General features: G+C 42.8%; 1 protein-coding gene across 1 annotated transcript in view; it reads right to left on the reverse strand.

Moving 5' to 3' along the window:
* LOC146571934 (voltage-gated delayed rectifier potassium channel KCNH1-like) overlaps window positions 1–24,064 on the reverse strand; it is a 112,635-nt gene that overhangs the window by 77,612 nt on the left and 10,959 nt on the right. Inside the window, exons 4-6 of the mRNA XM_085275934.1 lie at window positions 21,151–21,279; window positions 12,416–12,534; window positions 11,292–11,684 (exon numbers count right to left, since the gene is read on the reverse strand). Of these exons, the coding sequence (XP_085132060.1) occupies window positions 11,292–11,684; window positions 12,416–12,534; window positions 21,151–21,279 (641 nt within the window). The remainder of the gene's footprint in view (window positions 1–11,291; window positions 11,685–12,415; window positions 12,535–21,150; window positions 21,280–24,064) is intronic.

Consider the following 24,064-nt stretch of genomic DNA (forward strand, 5'->3'; position numbering starts at 1 on the left):
GAGTATAAAAGCGAGGCTCTCAGTTTACCGGTTGATCTATGTCCCTACCCTCACCTATCGTCACGAGCTTTGGGTAGTGACCAAAAGAATGAGATTGCGGATACAAGTGGTGGAAATGAACTTTCTCTCAAGATTTACCTGGCCTCTCCCTAAGAGATAGGGTGAGGAGTTCAGCCATTCGGGTGGGGCTCAGAGTAGGAAAGGAGCCAGTGAGGAAGTTCAGGCATCTGACAAGAATGCCTCCTGGGCGCCTCCTGGGTGAGGTGTTCTGGGCATTGAATGAGGCTACGGGGCTACGAGGAAATCCTTTGACAAGCTAGAGGAGGTACCCAGGAGAGGGAGTCCAGGGCTTCTCTGCTTAGGCTGGCCCTGCAACCTGGCCCTGGATTAGCTGAAGAAAATGGATGGATGGATGGATGGATGGATGGATGGATGGGTGGATGTATGGATGGGTGGATGGATGGATTTTCTTTCTTTTTCTTCAGTCTGTGATACTTCATTCTGTAATAGGCTGGCCAAAACAAAAATGATAAGTCAGTGTTTAATTTCACCAACAAATCCATTACAGTGTAAAATGTTGATTCTGTTCTTTTTATTGTCAAAATTGTTTAGATTAAAATGAAATCAGTTATACTACCCAATAAGGTAAAAGACTAAATGAAAAAACAAGTCAACTTGTTGTTATGTTGATGTACTGAACACTGCAGCTTCTAATAAAAAAAATATTAGCTGCACAAATTGTGCTAATTCATAAGCAACAGCACTGTTAAAGTATTTTACAATCAGTATCATTACAAAATAGAAACAATCGAGGAGCTCATGTGACACTGTAAAAATCCAGCCAGGTCTACTAAAGGTCAAGATGAATAGAGGGGTAAAGATGTTGTTGAAATAGCCACAAAAAGATAAAGACAGTCAGTCCAGATGACATGCCTATGGAGGTATGGAGATGTGTAGAAGAGCAGGCCGTGGACCTTTTGACCAGGCTGCTTAACATAATCTTAAAGAGTGTGGAATGGGGAAGAGTACTCAGGGGTGCCACCAGGGATTTGGGGCCCCATGAAAAAAATATTAGCCCAATTTAATATTAGTTTAATGTTGCAAATCACGGTGGCCCTAAAAATATAACACTGTGCAAAGATTGGGTTTTAATCTGATTTAGCTTAATGAAAGCTCTCTTCACCTGCATTAGTCATCGACAGTGTGCAAAATATATCCAAAGCAATACACACTTCTCCAAAAACACTCTGGTTATGTGGGTTGTAGTGATAATATACTATTATCACAAAATTAATTGTGTGTAGAAAAAATATGAATATAAATATAACATGTTCAAAGGGTCTGCCTGCACCGATTACATGTCGGCTAAAAAAACCCCAAAACATTATTTTCCATTAGAAATGAAGTAAGGTAACTAATACTAGGGAAGTCGAGCAGTTTCTTTCATATTGACTTGCTATGAGTGTAATTTCCACGTGTCTCTCTTTTCTTTTTTGAAACCCAGACTTCCCTTTTCACTAAGCTATTCTATTTTCTTACCACTCAAGAAGTGGGCAACACCTAGGAGCACTGGCAACTGTACCAAACCAGATCTTGACATAAGGAAGGACATCCAGAAGAGTAAGGTTTTATTCTTTTTTGCCAAAAAACAAAACAAAACAAATGGTAGGAAACATAAAGGAAACATAAAACCCTCCTTGACCATGCATGGAGGGTTTCACCCCAAATCCAGCATGCTGAGACTGTACACCCAGCAGAACAAGGAAGACTGAGGACTGGTGAGTGTCAGAACCACTTTCCAGGATGACACAACAAACATCCATCAGGAAGATGGCCACAACAGACTGTGTGCTTAGTGAATACAGCAGGCAACAGAAACCTGAGAAAGAAGATGAGCAAAGAGAAAAATCATCAGGCCCCTGCATAGTACCCCTGGCAGATAGAGGAAGTGGCACAAGATCATACCATGAAAGGCAAGACCCCAGATGGAGGCAGTGTAAAGTGCCCCTGAGACAGCCCAGCACATAACAGCAGAGGTCAAAATGGGACAGGAAGAAGGAACATGAGGAGCTAGAGAACTAAAGGTGCTGAGAGAAGAGCTTGAGTAGATGTGAAAGGTGAAGGCAATACCTAGTGGTAATCAATGCTCTTAGTGCAGTGTAGGGATGGGTACCGGTGTCCGGTGCCATGATGGCACCGGTTCTGACATAAACGGTAGTAACCAGACCGAAAAGCAGCGCACATTTCGGTGCTTTATTTCGGTGCTTTTTTTCCCTGAGCTGTGATACACTTCTAGCCAATCACTTTACGTTTCCGAGGATAGTAGGCGGGCCCAGGTACGTACGTTCTTTTAGAGCAGAGCTACAGATTAAAAATGTCCAAGGCGAAGCGGTCAAAAGTCTGGCTGTACTTCACAGCAAAATATGCAAACTCAGCAGCAACAAGTGCTTTAAGCTGATACTGTGATACTGTCAAAGGAGGTAACACCTCAAATCCGATGAAACACCTGGCGACGCATAGCGTTTTTTTTAAAAGCCCAGAAATGCACCGTATTTGATAGCTTGCTGCGAGACCTCACACCGAGCGCATCTACTGCGGGTGGGTTGCCTGTTATGCAACATCCCCCAAAAACACGAAGAGGAGAGTCCTGGCCCCTAGCCCTGCCAGTGTAGCAGAAATGATGACGGATGATGATGCAGCAGCAGCCGTTCTTCTCTGCGTGAGTAGCTTAATGTTGTTCGTGTGTAATTTACGTTGAGTAGGCTAACCACGTTATTACATTAATGCATGTAAGGTGAACTAGCAAACATCATCATAGCTACATGCAGCTGTCTTCTTGTTTGATGGCAGATACTCCCTTCACCCTGGACAAAAAGGCTAAAATGACCAAAGAAAAAGTGGAAAACAGTTAAACATGAAAGGTTTTTGGACAAAGTTTGTGTTTTTTCCATTGTTTAAGCACTGCTTCCAGCCAAGAGTGATACCATATATGCCCCATAGCTGCAGAAAAGGCTAACATTGTTATCTTTTTACAAAAAACAGCTGAACATGAGAGGTTTTTGGACCAATTTTGTGTTCTCCATTCTTTAAGCACCGGTTTGAGCACCATTTGAGCACCGGCACCGTTTCAAAAGTACCGATTTGGCACCGGTATCGGATAAAACCTAAACGATACCCATCCCTAGTGCAGTGACTCCCAAACTAAGGGAGTGTCTCCAGCAGATCCCTGGAACAGCATCCAAGATCTCTATGCAGAACAGCACAGTCCTAGGAACAGATAAGATACTGTGGAGGTCCCTCAAGCTCCCACGCCTCTGGCAGAGGACCTGAGCTTGAAGGATAAAGTTTGCCAGCAGGGGCAAGAGGGGAATTTTATATATATGCATTTTTTTGCCTTTTAGTATATTTTAACTAAAAGGTAAATATACACTACCAGTCAATTTAATTAATTTCATTTAATGGTTTTTCTTTATTTTCATGACTATTTAAATTGCAGCTTCTCACTGAAGGCATCAAAACTATGAATAAACACGTGTGGAATTGTGTAGCAAATGAAAAACTATGAAGTAACTCATAACATAAATTCTAATGTTTTAGGATTTAGATTCTTCAAAATAGCCACCCTTTGCTTTGATTACTCCTTTGCACACTCTTGGTATTCTCTCATTGAGCTTCATGATGTAGTCACCTGAAATAGTTTTCACTCCTCAATCGATCTCATCCCAAGCATCTCGATTGGGTTTAGTTTAGGTGACTGTGGAAGCCAGGCCATCTAGAGCAGCACTCCCTCACTCTCCTTCTTGGTCAAATAGTCAAATAGCCCTTACCCATCCTGGAGGTGTGTTTGGGGTCATTGTCCTGTTGAAAAATAAATGATGGTTCAACTAAACGTACACCAGATGGGATAGCACATCTCTGCAGGATGCTGGGTTAGCCATGCTGACTCATTGTGCCTTCATTTTTGAATAAATCCCCAACAGTTTGACCACACCATCACACCTCCTCCTCCATGCTTCATGATGGAAACCATGCAAATAGAGACCATCCCTTCACACAAAGACACAGTGTCTTTGTGTGAGGAGATGGTCTCCATATGCATGGTTGCAAACATCTCAAATTTGGACTCATTAGACCAAAGCACAGATTTCCACTGGTCTAATGTACATTCCTTGTGTTTCTTGGCCTCCCCTGAACAGTTGATGTAGAGATGTGTCTGCTACTGGAACTCTAATCTGAGGTACTCTTGACTAGCAATTTTTGAGGCTGGTAACTCAGATGAATTTATCCTCAGCAGCAGAGGTGACTGTTGGTCTTCCTTTCCTGGGGCGGTCCTCATGTGAGCCACTTTCATGATAGCACTTGAGGGTTTTTTCGACTGCACTTAGGTCAGTTCCTTCATCGTGATTATGCAAATTCTCATGACCACTGATCAACAACCACTGATCAAAGACCACTGATCAATGGCCATGAATACCATTCACAGAGAGTTGGGGAATGGCTGCAATCACAGCACTGTAAGATGGCTTACAGAAGCCCCCTCCTCGATTCCCTTTTCACGTAAATGTCCTCCTTGATTCCGCGCTCAAACCAGCGTTCCTTCCTGTCCAGGATGTTACATCCTCATCATTGAAAGAGTGTCCACTGGCCTGTAGGTGTAAATAGACTGCAGAGTCCTGGCCTGACAAGGTAACTCTTCTGTGTTGTGCCATTCGGTTCGCCAGAGGTTGTTTGGTTTCCCAAATGTATAAATCCTGGCAATCCTCCTGGCACTTAACAGCGTACACTATGTTACTCTGTTTGTGTCGGGGGACCTGATCCTTGGGGTGGACCAATTTTTGGCGCAGCATTTTTTGAGGTTTGAAACCCACAGAGACACGGTGTTTAGAAAAAATATGTCTCAACTGTTCCGATGCTCCTGACACGTATGGGATCACTACAGGTTTTCGCTTCGTCAGCGGTTATCCTTATCTCCTGGATCGGCTGGAGCTTTCTTTAGGAGCCTTCCCAGCTTTGACAAAAGTCCAGCTGGGATAACCATATTCACTCAGGGCCTTCTTGATGTGATGTTCTTCTGCTTCTCTGCCCGCTGTGTCTGTGGGGATGGTGTTTGCTCTGTGTTGTAGCATCCTGATGACACCCAATTTATGCTCCAGTGGATGATGAGAGTCAAACCTTAAATACTAATCCATATGCGTAGGTTTCCGGTACACATCGACTTTTAGATGTCCCCCATTACTGATGGAGATCTCACTGTCTAAGAAGGCAAACCTGCCACTTTTCATATCCTCCCTGGTGAATTTGATGTGTCTGTCCACCGAGTTAATGTGATCCGTGAATTGTGGTACGTCCTGATTTTCACCCAAGTGTCATCCACATACCTGAACCAATGACTTTGTGGTGTTCCAAGGTAGACAAAATAAAGACCTCTTTTTCACTTCTTCCATGTACAAAATTTGCCATGATGGGTGAAACTGGGAAACCCAAGGCACACCCATGTTTCTGCCTGTAGAACTGACCCTTGTATGTGAAATAGGTGGAATGAAGACACAGTTCCAAAAACAAACAGACTTTTTCAATGCGGAGAGTGGTCCTGTTGCTGAGGTTGGGATCATCCTGTAATCTCTTACGAACTACCTCCCTTCCGTGACTGGGATGCAAGTGAAGAGAGATGTAACATCGTACGAGACCATGGTTTCATGTGCCTCCATAATGACATCTCTCACCTTCTCAACAAAATCCAAGGGGTTCTGAATGTGGTGTTCAGAGCTGCCTAACAGCGGGTTGAGGACCAAAGCCAGAAAATAAGAGATGTTATAGGTAACCAAGTTGATCAAAGGAGCTTTCAAAGAAAAGCGTCTGGACTTCTTTAAGTTGCTTGAAGACCACTCCCACTAGGTTTAAATCTGGTACTCCCCACCATTTGACCTTAGAACTGAAGAAGCTTCTCGGATGAGAGGCGAAACGTCTTCAAGCAACTTAAAGAAGTCCAGACGCTTTTCTTTGCAAGCTCCTTTGACTACGATGACCTGGATGACTGAGAACCTTCACAGACATAACCAAGTTGATCATACAGACAATCGGTCTTAAAGGTGCATCCTATTTATGTATCTTCGGTAAACCATACAGACTTGGTGTAGATTCCTCTGGGTATAGCCTGTGGTATGAGGTCCGGTCAATAGCATTGTCCTGTTCTAACTGCTTCAGATGGTCTATCACCCTCCTCCTGTAGTCACTTCCGTGGTTTCGTTTCAGGGACTCATATGTATTTTCGTCACTAAGCAGTGACAAAATTTTCTCATGATAGTCTTTTTGGTTTAGCGAAACTGTACACCTACCTGTCTGTGCAGGTTCTCTGTCATCGTAGACTACAATGACCGTTCTCGGACTTCTTTAGGTTGCTTGAAGACGTTTCACCTCTCATCTGAGAAGCTGGGTGTAGGTCATAATCAGCCAAGGTTTTGGGTGAGCTCGTTGTGAAACCTAGCCCCACCCTATCATGTGATTTCCTGAGGTTAGAGGCCCAGGAGAGGGCATTAAGGCGTTTGGGAAGGGATCTCAGAACGGGCATTAAGGCGTTTGGGAAGGGATCTCAAAATTATAGATGGTGTCGTAAACCACCGTAAACCACTGCTCAAAGACATTCGCTCACAGTGGACATAAATGGCTTCTTTTAATCCTCTTTCAAACCATCTGTCTTCTCTGTCCGAAATATGTGTACATTGGCATCCTCAAAAGACTGACTCTTGTCCTTTAGATGCAGATGGACCGCCGAGTCTTGTCCCATGGAGGTGTCTCTTCTGTGTTGTGCCATGCGTTTATGAAGTAGCTGTTTGGTCTCTCCAATGTAGAGGTCTGGGCATTCCTCGCTACACTGTACAGCTTGTGTTTAGGAATTTTGTCTTTGGGATTAACCAGTTTTTGTCTGAGTGTGTTACGGGGTCTGAAGTACACTGGGATGTCGTGCTTGGAGAAGACTCTTCTTAGTGTTTCAGATACATCGGCTACATAGGGGATGACAATATTGTTGCGTTTTTCTTTCTTATCTTCCCTAGTGTCTGATCTTCTTTTCTGTGCCTCTTTGCTGACTTGATGAAAGCCCATCTAGGATAGCCGCATGTTTTAAGCGCTTCCTTTACATGTGTGTGCTCCTTCTTTTTCCCTTCAGGCTTAGAGGGAACATTCTCTGCCCGGTGATGTAGGGTCCTGATTATTCCAAGTTTGTGTTCCAGGGGGTGGTGGGAGTCAAAGAGGAGGCACTGGTCCGTGTGTGTGTGGGCTTCCGGTAAACTTCAATGTTGAGGGTTCCATTCTCTTCAGTCCAGAAAAGGCAAACAGTTATCCTTTGTGTCTTCCCTGGTGAACTTGATGTTTTTATCCACAACGTTAATGTGAGCAATGAAGGATTCCACTTCTCGTGTTTTGATTTTGACCCAGGTTTCATCTACATATCTGTACCAGTGGCTAGGTACTCTCCCTTTAAAAGAGCAAAGAGCATTTCTTGAGCAACCTGGAACTCCCGAGGTCAAAATGGGAGATGCTCCCAAGGGTGATGAAGAATGACCAAGCTAAGATCCTGTGGGACTTCCAGATACAGACAGACAAAATGGTGGTGGCTAACTAAGCAGACATAGTGGTGGTAGACAAACAGAAGAAGACGGCCGTAGTGATCGATGTAGTGGTTCCGAATGACAGCAACATCAGGAAGAAGGAACACGAGAAGCTCGAGAAATACCAAGGGCTCAGAGAAGAGCTCGCGAGGATGTGGAGGGTGAAGGTAACGGTGGTCCCAGTGGTAATCGGAGCACTAGGTGCAGTGACTCCCAAGCTAGGCGAGTGGCTCCAGCAGATCCCGGGAACAACATCGGCGATCTCTGTCCCGGAGATCTCTGTCCAGAAGAGCGCAGTCCTAGGAACAACTAAGATACTGCGCAGGACCCTCAAGCTCCCAGGCCTCTGGTAGAGGACCTGAGCTTGAAGGATTAACCGCCCACAGGTGCGAATGGGGAACTTTATACATATGCATGTATACTCCAAGATGAGGATACACGCATCCTGGACAGGGAGGAACAGTAATTTGAGCAAGGAGTCAAGGAGACCATTTACGTGAAGTGGGGAAAGACTATCTCTGAATTGAGGACGTTACATCTTTTACTATATTGCAATGCTGAGATTGCAGCCATTCCCCAACTCTCTGTGAATGGTACTCACGGCATGTCATGATCAGTGGTTGTTGATTAATAATCATGACAATGTGCATATTAATAATCAAGAAACTGACCTCACAGCCCATCGTTCGTCAGTGGTGCTAGTTTCAGTAATCATACAAATGTACTCTCTATAAGGTTGGGGAAACTTGCATTCAGCTAAAACCGAAGAAGTCGCTTGGATAAGTAAGGAAACACTGAAAGTACTATGTCCAGATTAACAGAATCAACTCTTCTGAAAGTTAGCTAAAGTGTACTCTTGAGTAAGGACAGTATTTTATCCTGCGATGTTGTGGAAGAAGAGATGAATTGTCAATCTCCAGTAATGCCCCAAAGTTTCGATAGTGGCACCACTGCCATTTTTTTTATTTATTTACCTTACCTAAGGCTGAGGCTTATAGAGTTCTGTGCATTGTTCCTCTTCAATAAATGCCCAAATGTCAACAGAAGAAATGATTTTCTGAAACAGGGTGATACATCAGTATTTATGAATTCCTGTTCATATTTGAGATTTCTGTCTCGTCACTTTTCCCAAGTAAGCTCACAATACTTTTACACATCTTTCTTCTTCAATATAGTAAATATTTATGCTCAGTAGATGACTTTGAGTGGATGCGAATGAAGGCTAAGGTGATCCTTATAGGATAATAGCTTTTTGACCCTTTTACAGTTCTGGCACACTTGCTGTTGGGGCTGTCTATGTTATGAGTTTTGGGGTTTTTGGTTCTTTCTAGAGTTTTATTTATTTGAAAGAGGATTATGTATTGTTGGAATTGAGCTGTCAGCCATTTCCTAATGTTTATATGTCTATGTTTATTTTTTCCCTACACCTGGTAAAATTTCCTTTGATATTGTTATTTCAAGTCTATAGTTTTGAGTTTCTGTTTTTTATATCCTTAGGTTAATCCAGCTGTGTGCTCCTATTCTGTTCCTTCAGCCTTTTCTATGTTTGTCTTTTATCTCTGTCAAGATTACCCACACTTTGGAACCAACCCACCTTTAGAAGATTCATCCCCAAAAACCTGATGATTTGAGATTCAAGTGATCCAGGTTTTGAAAATGACAAATATACACAGATTTAACTAAATTTTCTTGAAAATTATTTGATGTGCGGAACTAAAATTTCAGACGGTAAGTTTGCCCATATGGAAAAGATATATATAAATCTTATAAAGTTTGCATCTGTCTTGTGTGAAACTTGTATGAAAAGCATACAAGAGTGAAAAATTATATAATGAAACTTGTATGTTTTGGATACTTACTAAAACAATATATGAAAGTAATGAGAAAGTGGCCACTTTCATGAGTAAATCATGTAAGTTTTTACTATTTCTTTTCTATATGGGTGGGAATGACAGGGATGACTTCCCTATCAGTGGGGCCGAAGTTACTGAGGCTGTTAACTCCTTGGTGGCAGGGCCCCTGGGGTGGATGCAATAGACCCTGACTTCCAGATGGCCCTGGATGATGTAGGGCTGCCTTGGTTGACATGCCTCTACAATGTCATGTGAAGAATTAGAATTAACTCCTCCAATATAGGGGCCATGGTTCTGAGCAGGAAAAAGGTTGCATGCCCAATCCACCTAAGGGAATAAGAAGTAAGGATGGGAATTCCTTGGAACTGTTAGCCCGCTTGCCTGTCAATTGTCAACAACGCAATGACAGGAATGAGGCATGATGTCTTCCACAGCAGCGGGACCCTCTGCATACTCAGACTCATCATGAACAGTTTATGCAGGACAATGACAAGATAATATGTGACATGGTCTTCAGAGTCTTCAAGGGCCTATAATGGACTTATGTGCCAAGTTCGGATGCGCAACTCCTGACTGTGTAGGAAGAGTTGGCTATCAAAAAATCAAAAATAGACACACAGAAATTTGATGCATTACAGAAACTAGTTCCTCACTACCAAAGATTATTTAAACTATAGTATTTAACATTGATGTCTTTCTGAAAGACACATATATGCAGGTCTCAAAAGAGTAACCAACTTGTTAGCTGTGTGTAAGCCTATGTTAAACTGGAAGTTTATAACTGTTACATTTTATATGTATATTTTCTGTTGAGAAGTTACTATGCATTAAATAAGCCCAAGTCCTCTGTGGAATTGGGTTCGTAGCAAACTGCTTGAGTAAATTAAAATTCAGGCCAGTTTGCAAAGACTTAAAAACACATGAAGTAAAAAATAAAGTGAGTCTCTGAGATGAAAAATCCATTGTAGCTGCACTCTCACATTAATGCTGAAAGAAAACACAAATAAAAGAATATGAGTTGGAAGCCGGCACTCTGTTCTACGAAAAGTCAAAATATAGCTGCTCCCATAGGCGTTTTCTCAGCAAAATTCTGTCATATCTCTTTTAGTCAAGGGACACCCAAATCATCACACTTCTACCTCTATGTTTGAGCTTTGATTCTACAAGCTGAAGTTTAAGGGCCTGTGCATAACATAGGAAACTTGTTATAAAGATAATACATTACATCTTGCTGTGTATACACTGTGCTTTCACGTGTCTTCTCTAGAAACTCCAGTTTCTCCCTCAATCAAAAATTAGACTAGGCTAAATACTTCCAGTCTTAACCCAAAGAATATTCAAATTCTAAAGAGTTCTATTTGCTGGTCAAACCCAAACATGACATAAATCAGCCAATTATATTTTTTTGGTTTCAAAGATTTACATAACAAGAGCTCATTCTCAACAAATGTGATTTGAATTGCTAAAGGTTACAAATCACTTATAATCATTTAATACTGTTATGATTATGGAAAGTCTTAATCAACCAAATGCCTTTGGATTTGAATGGAGCTGAATAATAGATTCATTGATAATTAAACACAGTAGTTATTTTCAATCTAAAACATCATCAACATATGTCCCTAAAATATCCCCAAATTCCAAGAGACTCAGTTGCACTGAACAGCTTATTAAGTCTGCTCATCTTAGGTACTACACACTGGTTAGTTTTAAATCTGGTCTGTGACAGGAACCCAGTGTTCAATCATGACTGCAACCTCATGACTGAACAAAGAGGATGTAAAAACATAGCATTCATCTTAAATAAATTATAATAAAAATCCCTACAAACCTCATCCACATTCTCAAAAGCGTTGATAACATCATAAGGCAAGCAGGACAAGAGGTCGATGACAAACCAGGTTTTGACATAGTTCATGCGAATTAGTTTGGGATCAGAGATAACCTCTCCAGCTGGACCAACAAACGTAGTGTGGAAATTGAGGACAATGTCCACGAGGAAGATGACATCCACAATGCTGTCCACCACCAGCCAGGTGACATTGTTCTGCTTGGTCTTAAACGAGACATTGTAGGGCACCATGATAGCAGTGTAGAATGTCAGGATGAGGATAACCCAGTCCCACGTGGTCTTGAAAAGGCAGTAGTGGAGAATGATGTGTGGTGGTGTCTTTGGGGTTTCCTGTTTGTACTGAGGCAAGATATCTGAACCCAGCTGGAGAACCTGCAAAACACACACACACACACACACACACACACACACACACACACACACACACACACACACACACACACACACACACACACACACAAGAGTTAGGCTGGGCTTAAAAGCAGAAAGAATATATTACCATAATGTGAACAAGCGATGCAGTATAGTACAACTTGTTTTTACCTGAAACTGTCCAGCCTGAGACTGAAATACTTTGCTAAACAGCACATTTGAGCTATCTTACAGTATTTTCTGTCCTATAGTAAGTAAGACATAACATTCAGCAATTATCCAGAAGTACCTGACTTAGTAGAAGTTCAACAAACATGATAAAGTATTTTTAAAAACTTATTTTGGGGCAACAAACCTTTTAGCTTAGCACAATTCTTCTTGTTATTTAGATGTATTTATCTCTATTTTTGGCATGGTGACTATTACAAATTTAATTCAGATAATTTTTTCAGCAAACTGACAAAATGAGCTCATAATCCTCTATCTTCTATACATGGCTGATGTGTGACAAAAGATGTTTCTACAACTCTTTTTACTCCTGGGTTCCCTGTTTGGTTTTCTGTATTAATGTGTGTCCTTTGTGTGGCCTGCCCTCCTGCTACTGTGCCTGGCACACATTCTCATAATCACCTCCTCAACCCTTGCAGTACCCCATCCCAGTGTTTTTTTTTTGTTTGTTTGTTTTTTCATTAGGGAGAAAAAAGACCTTACTGTAGGGGAAATGGTGTTACCTCTGCCAGGCGTGAATGTTTATGAACATTCTCTCCTTTATGGACAGCTGGGGCAAGCTGCTGAAGAACTCCTCGACTGCTGGTTAGTGCACGAGTCAAACGAGCAAATTTACCCCACCCTGTCAAGGAGATAACACAACAGCATGAAGACACTGAAAACTTATCTTAACATTAAACATGATGAATGACTAAAACACTGCTGGATTTTGAAGCAACTAATGTTTAACCCAGTTAGCCATAGTAGGCTAGTTTTGTTGGTTTGGTTCTTTCCTTTTTTTAAACAATTTTAAATATTCCAACCATTTAATGTTAAAGACGGATAGCTTTCCATGACAGCAAACCGTAGTGGTATGACCCAAAGTATAGGAACATCAACTGATAGGTATATGAATGGTCAGAATGGTTCATTTGTTATTGAAGGGCAAGATCAGAGAGGCTAAAGACAATTACAAGAGAAAGCTGGTTTGGAAACTCCAGCAGAACAGCATGAGAAAGGTGTGGAAGGCAATCACTGGATTCGGGCCAATTAACAGCAGAGGAGCTGAGGGCGGTGAGGACAGAGCTAATGAGCTGTATGTGTTTTTCAACAGATTCATCACTGCAATGAATGATCACCACCCTTCTGACTTGCCTCTAGTCAGCGTGTAATACACAGCTACACCACTATTTCTCGCTCTCTTACCACCTGGCACCATTGCCCCTTGTAATAGTTCTGACACCCCTCCCCCATCTATCACTTTCACTCATGCCCGGGTTCAGAGACTAATGAGAAGACTCCACTCAAGAAAATCTGCTGGTCCAGATGGGGTGAGTCCCTGTGTCTTCAAGACCAGCACTCGGACTCCACAAAGCTGGGTCTTGAAGACCCAGCTTTGTGGAGTCCTTCATAAACTGTTCATGATGAGTCTGAGTATGCAGAGGGTCCCACTGCTGTGGAAGACATCATGCCTCATTCCTGTGCCAAAGACGCACAGGGAATGAGACACACTGGGGTCCCAGTGGCCCCCAGGATTTCAGACCTGTGGCACTAACTTCCCATGTCATGAAGACACTGGAAAGACTTATCCTTGACCAGCTCTGACCTATTGTCAGGCCACATCAGGATCCCCTTCAGTTTGCTTACCAGCTACAAGTACAGTGGGGCAAAAAAGTATTTAGTCAGCCACCGATTGTGCAAGTTCCCCCACTTAAAATGATGACAGAGGTCAGTAATTTGCACCAGAGGTACACTTCAACTGTGAGAGACAGAATGTGAAAAAAAAATCCATGAATCCACATGGTAGGATTTGTAAAGAATTTATTCGTAAATTAGGGTGGAAAATAAGTATTTGGTCACCTCAAACAAGGAAGATCTCTGGCTCTCACAGACCTGTAACGTCTTCTGTAAGAAGGTTTTCTGTCCCCCACTCGTTACCTGTATGAATGGCACCTGTTTGAACTCATCATCTGTATAAAAGACACCTGTCCACAGCCTCAAACAGTCAGACTCCAAACTCCGCCATGGCCAAGACCAAAGAGCTTTCGAAGGACACCAGGAAAAGTATTGTAGACCTGCACCAGACTGGGAAGAGTGAATCTACAATAGGCAAGCAGCTTGGTGTGAAAAAATCAACTGTGGGAGCAATCATCAGAAAATGGAAGACATACAAGACCACTGATAATCTTTGGGGTCCTTAGGGACTAGAAAAGCGCTATATAAATACAGGCCATTTTTACCATAATCTCCCTCGATCTGGGGCTCCACGCAAGATCTCATCCCGTGGGGTCAAAATGATCATGAGAACGGTGGGCAAAGATCCCAGAACCACACGGGGGGACCTGGTGAATGACCTGCAGAGAGCTGGGACCAAAGTAACAAAGGTCACCATCAGTAACACACTACAACGGCAGGGAATCAAATCCCGCAGTGCCAGACGTGTTCCGCTGCTGAAGCCAGTGCATGTCCAGGCCCGTCTGAAGTTTGCCAGAGAGCACATGGATGATACAGCAGAGGATTGGGAGAATGTCATGTGGTCAGATGAAACCAAAGTAGAACTGCAACCGGGGTGCAACGCAGGAAAATAAAAATAAGGCAAAAACACACGAGAAAAAACTAATACGGACTTCCACAAAAATAATCCCAAAACGAAATTTAAAGCAAGATACCACATTTATTTACATCACCAAACACAAGACGTCAAACTATTTACAACGGGGGGAAGATCGCGACCATGACATACTGAAACACAAGGCTTAAATACATAGAAGGAGCAATTAGGGAATGGACCACAGGAGGGAAACACAGCTGGGGCAAATTAGAACTGACGAGACAGGGAAAATGTAAACTGAACACACTAAGATAACACAGACTTTCAAAGTAAAGCAGGAAATACATAAGTCATGCAAAAACAAAACACTGACACACCGAAACGTAACAAGAACATTTTGGTATAAACTCAACTCGTCGTGTTTGGAGGAAGAAGGACACTGGACCACTGCTACACTACGGTCAAGGACGGCTACAAGGCACAATCCCGCCCCCCGTTTGGCAAATCTGATCACGCCGCCATCTTCCTCATGCCAAAATACAAACAAAGGCTGAAACAGGAAGTTCCGGTTCAGAGGAAGGTCGCGCGCTGGACGGATCAATCGGTGGCCGCGTTACAGGACGCACTCGATGACGCAGACTGGGGCATGTTCAGAAACAGCTCCGACGATGACGTCAACGTGTTTACGGAAGCGGTTGTGGGATTCATCGGGAAACTAGCGGATGATACCGTGGAGACAAAGACTATCACAACGTTTCCCAACCAGAAGCCGTGGGTGGATAAAACCATCCGCGACGCTCTGAGATCCCGCACCGCTGCCTACAACACGGGACTCATGACGGGGGACATGGACCCGTACAAAGCCGCGTCATATAACGTGCGGAGGGCGGTGAAAGAGGCGAAGCAGCGCTACGGGAGGAAACTAGAGTCACAACTCCAACAGAGTGACTCTAGGAGCCTGTGGCGGGGACTAAGGACAATAACGGACTATAAAGCACCAACAACCGGTATGACGAACGCGGCCGTGACTCTGGCAGACGAGCTGAACACTTTCTATGCTCGCTTCGAGGCTGCAGCTAAGGTCTCCAACGATGCTAGTGTTAGCGGCGCTAACGGCTGCAGACAGGAAGATACTGCCAGCACCGGAAACGTGCTCGTCATCTCCGAGCATGAAGTAAGGAGAGCCTTCAAAAGAGTGAACACCAGGAAAGCAGCAGGACCAGACGGCATCCCAGGTCGTATCCTAAGAGACTGCGCATACCAGCTAGCTCCTGTGTTCACTGAGATATTCAACATCTCTTTATCTCAGTCGGTGATCCCCACATGCTTCAAAGAGTCCATCATTGTTCCTGTCCCGAAGAAACCCCACCCTGCTTCTCTCAATGACTATCGCCCTGTAGCCCTCACCTCAGTAGTGATGAAGTGCTTTGAACGCCTGGTCAGAGACTTCATCATTTCTTCACTACCAGACACACTGGACCCACTACAGTTCGCTTACCGTCCAAATCGTTCCACAGACGATGCCATCTCTCATCTCCTCCACACATCACTCACTCACTTGGACACTAGAAGGGGGAATTATGTTAAAATGCTCTTCATAGACTACAGCTCTGCATTTAACACCATAATTCCCTCCACACTCACCACCAAGCTGGAGCATCTGGGACTCAGCTCATCTATGTGTCAGTGGATCTCCAACTTCCTAACCGGCAGACCACAGGCAGTAAGGATGGGCGGACATGTCTCAGCCTCCACCACTCTCAGCACTGGAGCCCCCCAGGGGTGTGTTCTGAGCCCCCTGCTGTACTCTTTGTACACATATGACTGTGTGGCCACTACCAGCTCCACCACCATCATCAAGTTTGCTGACGACACCGTCGTGGTGGGCCTGATCTCTGATAACAACGAGACGGCCTACCTGAAGGAGATTAGGAATCTGGAGAACTGGTGCCAGAGGAACAACCTCCTTCTAAACGTCAGTAAGACAAAGGAGCTGATAGTGGACTTCAGCACTAAGCAGGAGAGGAACTACCAGACCCCCGTCATCAACGAGTGCCCAGTGGAGAGAGTGGACAGCTTCAAATACCTCGGAGTTCACATCACGCAGGACCTGTCATGGTCCTGTCACATCAACACCGTGGTGAAAAAGGCCCGTCAGCGTCTCTACCACCTCAGACGCTTGAGAGACTTCCAACTGCCCTCCAAGGTGCTCAGGAACTTTTACTCGTGCACCATAGAGAGCATCCTGGCGGGAAACATCTTAACCTGGTTCGGGAACAGCACCATGCAGGACAGACGAGCTCTACAGAGGGTTGTGCGGTCAGCTGAGCGCACCATCCGCTCCGAGCTCCCTGACCTGCACTCAATCTACAGCAGGCGGTGCTGGACCAAGGCCAGGAAGATCGTGAAGGACCTCAGCCATCCCAACAACAGACTGTTCTCTCTGTTGAGGTCAGGAAAGCGATTCCGCTCCCTGAAGACCAACACAGAGAGACTGAGGAGGAGCTTCTTCCCGCAGGTGATACGGTCTCTCAATCACACCACCACACAGTACTGACCCACACATATGGTTCTTACACACACACTGGACTTTCTGGACTTTGGTTTTGCACAACACTGGTCACTATATTCTTCATTTCCGGTTAATACTTGTACAGCTGCTGTTATTGTGTATATATTTATTTATATTTAGATTTCTTCATACATTCTTATATAGTTCTATATTGTGTATTTTGTTGTACAGTTATTTTATTTTCAACTTTAATTTATATATTTTATCTTATTCTTCCCAGTTAAATTTACCCTTCATTCTAATTTGTGTTGTACAGTTATTTCATTTTTAACCTTAATTTATATTTTATTCCTTCCTAGTTAAATTTACCCTTTTTAATTTTTCATATTTATTTCCTATCTTATTCATAGCCTTTTCCTTTTTTGTTTTCTTTAGGTCACGAGCAGTTGTCCAAGCATTTCACTACATATCGTACTGTGTATGACTGTGTACGTGACAAATAAAATTTGAATTTGAATTTGAATTTGAGTTGCATCCCAAGAACACCATACCTACTGTGAAGCATGGGGGTGGAAACATCATGCTATGGGGCTGTTTTTCTGCCAAGGGGACAGGACGACTGATCCGTGTTAAGGACAGAATGAATGGGGCCATGTATCGTGAGATTTTGAGCCAAAACCTCCTTCCATCAGTGAGAACTTTGAAGATGAGACGAGGCTGGGTCTTCCAACATGACAATGATCCAAAACACACCGCCCGGGCAACAAAGGAGTGGCTCTGTAAGAAGCATTTGAAAGTCCTGGAGTGGCCTAGCCAGTCTCCAGACCTCAACCCCATAGAAAATCTGTGGCGGGAGTTGAAAGTCCGTGTTGCTCGGCGACAGCCCCAAAACATCACTGCTCTCGAGAAGATCTGCATGGAGGAATGGGCCAAAATACCAGCTACTGTGTGTGCAAACCTGGTAAAGACCTATAGTAAACGTTTGACCTCTGTTATTGCCAACAAAGGTTATGTTACAAAGTATTGAGTTGTATTTTTGTTATTGACCAAATACTTATTTTCCACCCTGATTTACGAATAAATTCTTTACAAATCCTACCATGTGGATTCATGGATTTTTTTTTCACATTCTGTCTCTCACAGTTGAAGTGTACCTCTGGTGCAAATTACTGACCTCTGTCATCATTTTAGGTGGGGGAACTTGCACAATCGGTGGCTGACTAAATACTTTTTTGCCCCACTGTACCTGGGAATCCCACAGGCAAATGGGAACCATAAAGAGGCTGCTAGAAAAACTGAACCCAACAAATACCTGCAGGGTCAGGGAAGTCCTGAGGTGTCAACTGAATGGGAGAACCGCATTCGGGCTATCAACAACTACGACCTGCTTGTGATCACATACCCTTCTGCAATAATAAGCTGGTCAAAGGAGGTAGAGGACACTGACATCAAGACAAGGAAGCTCCTGACCATGCATAGAGAGTTTCACCCCAAGTCCAGCACCCTGAGACTGTACACTAAGTGGAAGAAAGGAGGCCGGGGACTACTGAGTGTCAGTACCACAGTATAGGATGAGACAACAAACATTCATGAGTACATCAGAAAAATGGCCAGGACCAACTGCATGCTCAGTGAATACCTCAGGCAGCAGAAACCCAAGAAAGAGGAGGAACCATCATGGAAGGACAGATGCCTTCACGGTATGTGCCACCAGCAGATAGAGGAAGTGGCTGACATCCATAAATCCTACCAGTGGCTGGACAAAGCTGGACTGACAGATAACACAGAGGCACTAATCATGGCACCACAGAAACCAGCTCTGAGCACAAGATCCGTAGAGGCTGGGGTCTATCACACCGGGCAAGACCCCAGGTGCAGGCTGTGTAAAGATACCCCTTAGACAATCTAGCACATAACAGCAGGGTGCAAGATGCTAGCAGGCAGGGCATACATAGAACGCTATAACCAAGTGGCCGGCATAGTATATAGAAACATCTGTGCCGAATATGGCTTGGAAGTCCCAAGGTCAAAATGGGTGGTTGAGAATGACCTAGCTAAGATCCTGGGGACTTCCACAGACAGACAAAATGGCGATGGCTAACCAAACAGACATAGTAGTAGTGGAGAAGCAGAGGAAAATGGCCGTAGTGATAGATTAGGGGGGTCAGCAACCTTTAAGACCCAAAGAGCCATTTGGGAAAACACTGGGAGCCACAAATACGTTTTGAGATCTAAAATGAAGATAACACTGTATATACTGTTTTTTACCTTTATGCTTTGTGTGAACAACTAAGGTGTGTTACTTATGAAATCCATGAAGTGCTACAGAGAAAATTACATTTTATTTATGTAATTAACACATTTTGAACTCTTAAAGAAATATAACAAAAGGAAAGACGCTGAACTAAAATGATCCAGCAAACAAAAACTGTTGTGAGAAAGAAAGTCTCGATAAATGCACGGCGTTTCGGCGGGTATACCGGCTTCCGCGAGTGTGACGCTTATTTTGAGTGATGAAAAAATAATAAAATATAATTTTATTTTTATATTTCAATATCACAATAATCTTCCAATTTAGAACTACAAGGTAAAAAAGAACTAACATAAATAAAATACACTTCAGCTGAATACTTCTAATTTATTTTCCCAAACCACGAGGAGCCGCACTATAACGACTAAAGAGCCGCACGCCGACCCCTGTGATAGATATAGCGAAACCGAATGACAGCAACATCAGGAAAAAGGAAGTTGGAGAAGTTCCAATGACTCAGAGAAGAGCTTGAGAAGATATGGAGGGTGAAGGTAACAGTGGTCCCAGTGATAATTGGAGCACTCGGTGCAGAGTGGCTCCAGCAGATCCCAGGAACAACATCCGAGATCTGTCCAGAGCAGCTCAGTCCTAAGAACAGCAAAGACACTGTGCAGCACCCTAAAGCTCCCAGGCCTCTTGCAGAGGACCTGAGCTTGAAGGATAAAGACCATCCACAGGGGGGAGAGGTGAATTTTATACATATGCATGTATACTCCAAGATGAGGATACACGCATCCTGGACAGAGAGGAACAGTAATTTGAGCAAGGAGTCAAGGAGGCCATTTACGTGAAGTGGGGAAAGACTATCTCTGAATTGAGGACGTTACATCTTTTACTATATTGCAATGCTGAGATTGCAGCCATTCCCCAACTCTCTGTGAATGGTACTCACGGCATGTCATGATCAGTGGTTGTTGATTAATAATCATGACAATGTGCATATTAATAATCAAGAAACTGACCTCACAGCCCATCGTTCATCAGTGGTGCTAGTTTCAGTAATCATACAAATGTACTCTCTATAAGGTTGGGGAAACTTGCATTCAGCTAAAACCGAAGAAGTCGCTTGGATAAGTAAGGAAACACTGAAAGTACTATGTCCAGATTAACAGAATCAACTCTTCTGAAAGTTAGCTAAAGTGTACTCTTGAGTAAGGACAGTATTTTATCCTGCGATGTTGTGGAAGAAGAGATGAATTGTCAATCTCCAGTAATGCCCCAAAGTTTCGATAGTGGCACCACTGCCATTTTTTTTATTTATTTACCTTACCTAAGGCTGAGGCTTATAGAGTTCTGTGCATTGTTCCTCTTCAATAAATGCCCAAATGTCAACAGAAGAAATGATTTTCTGAAACAGGGTGATACATCAGTATTTATGAATTCCTGTTCATATTTGAGATTTCTGTCTCGTCACTTTTCCCAAGTAAGCTCACAATACTTTTACACATCTTTCTTCTTCAATATAGTAAATATTTATGCTCAGTGGATGACTTTGAGTGGATGCGAATGAAGGCTAAGGTGATCCTTATAGGATAATAGCTTTTTGACCCTTTTACACTTCTGGCACACTTGCTGTTGGGGCTGTCTATGTTATGAGTTTGGGGGTTTTTGGTTCTTTCTAGAGTTTTATTTATTTGAAAGAGGATTATGTATTGTTGGAATTGAGCTGTCAGCCATTTCCTAATGTTTATATATCTATGTTTATTTTTTCCCTACACCTGGTAAAATTTCCTTTGATATTGTTATTTCAAGTCTAAAGTTTTGAGTTTCTGTTTTTTATATCCTTAGGTTAATCCAGCTGTGTGCTCCTATTCTGTTCCTTCAGCCTTTTCTATGTTTGTCTTTTATCTCTGTCAAGATTACCCACACTTTGGAACCAACCCACCTTTAGAAGATTCATCCTCAATCGGTTGCTTGAAGGCAGTGATGTCACTGAAAGTGCAGAGAAACAGGACAACTTTGTCCTGCTCATTTCTGATTGGGGCAATCTTCATGAAAAACCAAACTGGCATCCCTGCGGAACAGAACAGGAAGTAAAGCACTGTTTCTCACAACAACAATCTGTCAACAAGGAAAATATAATAATGCAAAATTAAAATAAAATTTAATAAAGAATAACAAGTAGACAACAATTTATTTGTGATTTGTACTGTTTCACTGTAGTACTACATTTCCTCTGGGCATTGGCATGTTGACATGATGGTGTCAAAAATTCAAGTAACCATCGGTGGGACCACTCCATTTTAAATATCCAATTAAAAAATTTATTGTACAAAAAGGTTCTTTTAAACAATATAATTCTGATATCGACACCATCTGATAATATTGTGTGTACGCGGTCTACAACCTAAATGTTTTTTGTTCACACTCTCTGAAGTTCAGTGAGTGATCACATGCACCGTAACCCACTGCTATATCGGTAAATCAACAACTTTATGCCTAAAGCTGTATATACACCTGCTAGTCACTTGCAATGTAATGTATTTACTACCACGTCATATGCATACAAAGGTCTGCTAATCCTTTTTGTCTATACAATATAATTTGTTACAGCATCTGGATATCACTACATTATTTAACTGCTCCCCAGCCTGCCCTAACTTACAGTCCAGTGGAAGACTCCAAATTGCTGTTAGGTTACAATAATACTAACAGAACACTACAGGGCTTAATACTGAAGCTTGTTTACCTGTTAGGGACAAGTGAATTTTTCAGTGGATAAGTAGAATAGAAATTTCTTTTCATTATCAAATACTAATACTGCAGATTTTCATATTATTAGCTAATCACTAGTTTAAATTTACTCATCATCCACATAGAAATTCTCCAATTGTCATTTTACTACAAGAGTTTGTGTATAGATATTAAAGTTTATTCATTCATATACCGCAAAATCACAACAATTGCCTCAAGACCCCCATAATAAATATATAAAATGTAAGGAAATTTGTGTTTGGCAGAGCTGAAATGGGACAAAAAAAAAAGCCCTGGCATTTCTAGTTCAGACGGCAATATACAGTGGGGCAAAAAAGTATTTAGTCAGCCACCGATTGTGCAAGTTCCCCCACTTAAAATGATGACAGAGGTCAGTAATTTGCACCAGAGGTACACTTCAACTGTGAGAGACAGAATGTGAAAAAAAATCCATGAATCCACATGGTAGGATTTGTAAAGAATTTATTTGTAAATTAGGGTGGAAAATAAGTATTTGGTCACCTCAAACATGGAAAATCTCTGGCTCTCACAGACCTGTAACGTCTTCTGTAAGAAGCTTTTCTGTCCCCCACTCGTTACCTGTATGAATGGCACCTGTTTGAACTCATCATCTGTATAAAAGACACCTGTCCACAGCCTCAAATAGTCAGACTCCAAACTCCGCCATGGCCAAGACCAAAGAGCTTTCGAAGGACACCAGGAAAAGTATTGTAGACCTGCACCAGACTGGGAAGAGTGAATCTACAATAGGCAAGCAGCTTGGTGTGAAAAAATCAACTGTGGGAGCAATCATCAGAAAATGGAAGACATACAAGACCACTGATAATCTCCCTCGATCTGGGGCTCCACGCAAGATCTCATCCCGTGGGGTCAAAATGATCATGAGAACGGTGAGCAAAGATCCCAGAACCACACGGGGGGACCTGGTGAATGACCTGCAGAGAGCTGGGACCAAAGTAACAAAGGTCACCATCAGTAACACACTACAACGGCAGGGAATCAAATCCCGCAGTGCCAGACGTGTTCCGCTGCTGAAGCCAGTGCATGTCCAGGCCCGTCTGAAGTCTGCCAGAGAGCACATGGATGATACAGCAGAGGATTGGGAGAATGTCATGTGGTCAGATGAAACCAAAGTAGAACTTTTTGGTATAAACTCAACTCGTCGTGTTTGGAGGAAGAAGAATACTGAGTTGCATCCCAAGAACACCATACCTACTGTGAAGCATGGGGGTGGAAACATCATGCTATGGGGCTGTTTTTCTGCCAAGGGGACAGGACGACTGATCCGTGTTAAGGACAGAATGAATGGGGCCATGTATCGTGAGATTTTGAGCCAAAACCTCCTTCCATCAGTGAGAACTTTGAAGATGAAACGAGGCTGGGTCTTCCAACATGACAATGATCTAAAACACACCGCCCGGGCAACAAAGGAGTGGCTCCGTAAGAAGCATTTGAAAGTCCTGGAGTGGCCTAGCCAGTCTCCAGACCTCAACCCCATAGAAAATCTGTGGCGGGAGTTGAAAGTCCGTGTTGCTCGGCGACAGCCCCAAAACATCACTGCTCTCGAGAAGATCTGCATGGAGGAATGGGCCAAAATACCAGCTACTGTGTGTGCAAACCTGGTAAAGACCTATAGTAAACGTTTGACCTCTGTTATTGCCAACAAAGGTTATGTTACAAAGTATTGAGTTGTATTTTTGTTATTGACCAAATACTTATTTTCCACCCTGATTTACGAATAAATTCTTTACAAATCCTACCATGTGGATTCATGGATTTTTTTTTCACATTCTGTCTCTCACAGTTGAAGTGTACCTCTGGTGCAAATTACTGACCTCTGTCATCATTTTAGGTGGGGGAACTTGCACAATCGGTGGCTGACTAAATACTTTTTTGCCCCACTGTATGTAATGTATATATGTATATATTTCATCTTGTTTGATTGATTGAAACAAGTTGGTAATCTGTGATACTCTCCCTTCATAATTATGTTTCTCCATCTATTTTCTTACCACATTAATTTCACTTTCTCCATCTCTTCTTCACTTCTCCACAGTTGGTACTAGCAGGGGTGCCTCCAGAAT

This window comes from Mchenga conophoros, linkage group LG6, assembly GCF_057382185.1.
Source record: "Mchenga conophoros isolate Kocher_MC1m ecotype Shallow Benthic linkage group LG6, M_conophoros_male_GT1.1, whole genome shotgun sequence".
NCBI lineage: Eukaryota > Metazoa > Chordata > Actinopteri > Cichliformes > Cichlidae > Mchenga > Mchenga conophoros.